The 3,539-nt window shown below is 53.3% G+C and overlaps 1 protein-coding gene across 1 annotated transcript in view; it reads left to right on the top strand.

Moving 5' to 3' along the window:
* PTPRU (protein tyrosine phosphatase receptor type U) overlaps positions 1-1,693 on the top strand; it is a 74,742-nt gene extending 73,049 nt beyond the window's left edge. The window contains exons 29-30 of the mRNA XM_029945862.1: positions 89-224; positions 477-1,693. Of these exons, the coding sequence (XP_029801722.1) occupies positions 89-224; positions 477-539 (199 nt within the window). The 3' untranslated portion in view covers positions 540-1,693. The remainder of the gene's footprint in view (positions 1-88; positions 225-476) is intronic.
* Positions 1,694-3,539: the final 1,846 nt, after the last annotated feature.

Raw genomic sequence — 3,539 nt, 5'->3', positions numbered from 1 at the left:
TTCCCTAGTTCTGCCAGTCCCTTGGTTTTCCAGCCTCAGGCCTTCCTTTCTTGAGCCCCATCCCAAACCTTTTGTGTGTCTCATTTAGAAACGGGGGTGGCCGCAGTGGTACCTTCTGCGCCTGTGCCACAGTTCTGGAGATGATCCGCTGCCACAACCTGGTGGACGTTTTCTTTGCTGCCAAAACGCTTAGGAACTACAAGCCCAATATGGTGGAAACCCTGGTGAGAGACCACGGCGCCCCGTCCAACCACTTCCAACTTCCCAGTCCATGCCAAGCTAGGTCCCACTGTCCGCTGTGTGGTTCCCATGGTTGGGCCTTGGGTTCTGATCTGGTGGTGCCAAAACAGTGATCCACATTTGTCCCTTTCCCCCAGAGAAGGGTCAGGGCTCACGCTTGGCCTCTGTCCTCCATGCCCCCTTCCCCAGGACCAAAGAGGGACCAGGCTCATGATCTCTTCTCTCTCTCTCCCCAGGATCAGTACCACTTTTGCTATGATGTGGCCCTGGAGTACCTGGAGGGGCTGGAGTCAAGATAGCGGGGCCCCGGGCCTGAGGCACCCACTGTGCACTCAGAGCCAGGCCCAGCACCGATGAGGAAGACCTGCACCCCTAACTCTGCTCCATGACAGCCCTCCTGGGGACCGCACTAGAGTGGTCACTGGGCCATCTTGGTGCCCCTTCCATGGTGCATGGGGCCTTTCACCGTGTCGGATGGGCAGGCTGGGGGCCAAGGATAAGCTTAGCGGTTCCGTAGCCCAGCCCACCTCCATAGGGTCCTGTAGGTCGTGCTGTGAGTCTGGCACTGCCTGGTAGAGTGACAGGGGCTCAGAATTGCCAGCTTGGAAGGACCCAGGCCCAAGCTTCTTGACTCCAGGCTCAGGCCCCTTGACTCTGTCCCAGCCCTTGACAGAGATGAGTAAGGCCCCATGGGGCCTGTGCGTGGCCAAAGTTTCCACCCAGCGTGGCTTCCTCTGGATAGGGGTAGAGAGTGCACTGGGGCTTGGCATCTGGAATCCCATCTGGCCCGATCCCTGAGGGTCCTGGGTAGCCTGGGCACATCAGACTGGTCCTCTCTGGAGGGGACAATGGCCCCTCCTCCACCCTGCTGCCCCTCTACAGTCCAGGGGATATGTTGTTCATGATCCCTGCCACTATTACGTCTTTGACGTGTGCTCTGAGCTTCCTTGTACCAAGACCCGCCCATCCTCACCCTGTTCTCCGTGGGGCCCCTTCCTGGCTAACCCGGTGTCTGCGGAATGAAGGCACCTCAACCTTTCTTCCTGTAGCTTGCAGACCTCACTGGCAGGTCCTCCTCAGCCCAGGCCATGATAATCTGCAAGGCTGAACGACAGCCCTTGAGGTTGAGGTCTGTGTGGCTCCGGGTTGGGCTGCGCGCTGCCGACGGGTCGCTGCTAGTTCAGGGGTGCCTGTGGCTTCTACAGTTCAGAGGAAGAAGGTGTATTTTGGGATGGCAGAGTAATTCTTTTTTGTGCATATCATTATTTTTTGATGGGTGGGTGGGAAAAAATCTCTTGAAAATGGGGCAGGCCACACCCCCATTCCGTGCCTCAATATCCCCATCTGTAAACTGTAGATATGACTACTGACCTACCTCGCAGGGGGCTGTGGGGAGGCATATGCTGATGTTTGTAAAGCGCTTTGTAAATAAATGTGCTCTCTGAATGCCACAGAGCAGCCTTGTGTGTGTCTGACCACCCTGAGCGGGGGCTGCTCGCCGGCCTCCAGCCTCCTAGTACAGTGGGAGGGCTCTGGGCTGGGAGGCAGAGGCCTGGGGGCAGTCAGGCCCTGATTTTTCCACTCAGCAAATGGTGGGGGTGTGGACCAGAGCATTGCTCAGGGGCCTTCTACTTGTAGGGGTAGGTTTCAGAAAACTCTGACTACTGGTGCCTCCGCTCAGGCCTCTGAGCAGCTGCTGAGGCAGTGGGCTTTCTCCTGAGACCTCTGAGGGCCCCAGAGCTCCTCTCACCTCTGGGGCCTGGATCTGGGTTGAGCTCTTTTGAGGACATCATGGTAGGGTCAGGCTTTGTAGATGGGGGATGGGTCTTACCACCTTGGAGACCCTGGGTAAGTCAGCTGTCCTCTCTGGGCCTCGGTTCCCATTTGTAAAATGGGGATGATGCTGATCAGATCAGAAGAGGTCCTAATTAAGTGCCTTGCATGGTGCTACGGGTGCTGAAAGGGCTCTGAATACAAACACACGAGAAAGACAGACATGCCCTGCTCTATGCTCATGACCCTAGCCATTCTCAGCCTTGGCCTTGTGCTAGAGAGCCAGTGGAGGGAGGAGTGGATCCAGTCCCTCCTGGCTCTGTCATAACTTGTGTCATCCTGGACAAGACACTTCATGTTCCTGGGCCTCAGTGTCTTCATATGGAAACTGGCTCTATGATGTACTGATTCTGTTCTCATACTGGCTTACTCTCTGTGCTTCAGTTTCTCCATTGGTCAGAGAATACAATCTATGCCAATGACTTCAGGATCCAACATCTTTCAATCTGAACTAAGAATTTATTATGTTCCCACTTAGCTAGGGTATGGGGCCCCTTCTCTACCACACTCATTCTGAACTGACTGCTAAGCCTTACCTGATGAATGACAAATGTATCTGACAAACGTATGTCAGATACTGGCCAAGCAGTAGAATGTGACTTGCTTTGACCAATAGAATATGGCAGAAGTGATGGCTAGCGAGTTCTGGAACTTAAGCCCCAAGGGGCACTGCAGCTTTGCTTTTGCCCTCTTGGAACTCCGCCACATAAGGAAGCCTATCTAGTCTACTGGAAGGTTTGAGGGCACATGGAAAAGAACCAAAAGAACACATCCCATGAATGGCCAATACCAACAATGAGACCTGTGAATGGGGCCATCTTGGACCTTCCAGCCTGGCTGACCTCTCAGGTGAGTATAGCTACATGATTAACCTTAGCAGAAACTGTCCAACCAACCCCCAGAATGGGAAAAGATAATGTAAGTTGTCCTTTCTATTAAGCCAAATTTTTAGGATTGTTACGCAGCAAAAGCTAACTGATACATATGTATTCTGGGCAGGGTGGATGCAGCTTAAAGTGTTTCTGCATTCATCCTGTTATATCCATTGCCCAGCAAAGGGCTGGTCTTAGCTGGCGCTCTAGAAAGGGAGTTGGTGTGAGAAAGAGAGGGAAGCAGAAAGTGTGGGTCTGTTTGACCATTGGCCTTGCGTGGCTTTTCAGGGGAACTGGAAGGGCAGGTTGTATATTGGGAGGAGCGCCAGCTTCGTAATAAATAAGCCAAGGTCCCAACCCCCCAGCTCCATATTCACTAGCTGGTGACCTTGCACCCATTCAGAACCACCCCAGTCTCAATTTTTTAATCTATAAAATCAATACCTACTTGCAGGAAGTCTAGAGATAAAATGTTTCCCAAGGAACTGGCATAGTCCGGTGGTGACATGAGTGGCCCTCAGTGAATGCCATCACATGACACTGGGGTCCCTGACCAGTAAAAGCCGGGCCAGCATTATCTTTCCCTTTATCTCC

This window comes from Suricata suricatta, chromosome 8, assembly GCF_006229205.1.
Source record: "Suricata suricatta isolate VVHF042 chromosome 8, meerkat_22Aug2017_6uvM2_HiC, whole genome shotgun sequence".
Taxonomy (NCBI): Eukaryota; Metazoa; Chordata; class Mammalia; order Carnivora; family Herpestidae; genus Suricata; species Suricata suricatta.
This window is presented reverse-complemented; position numbering and strand designations above follow the sequence as displayed.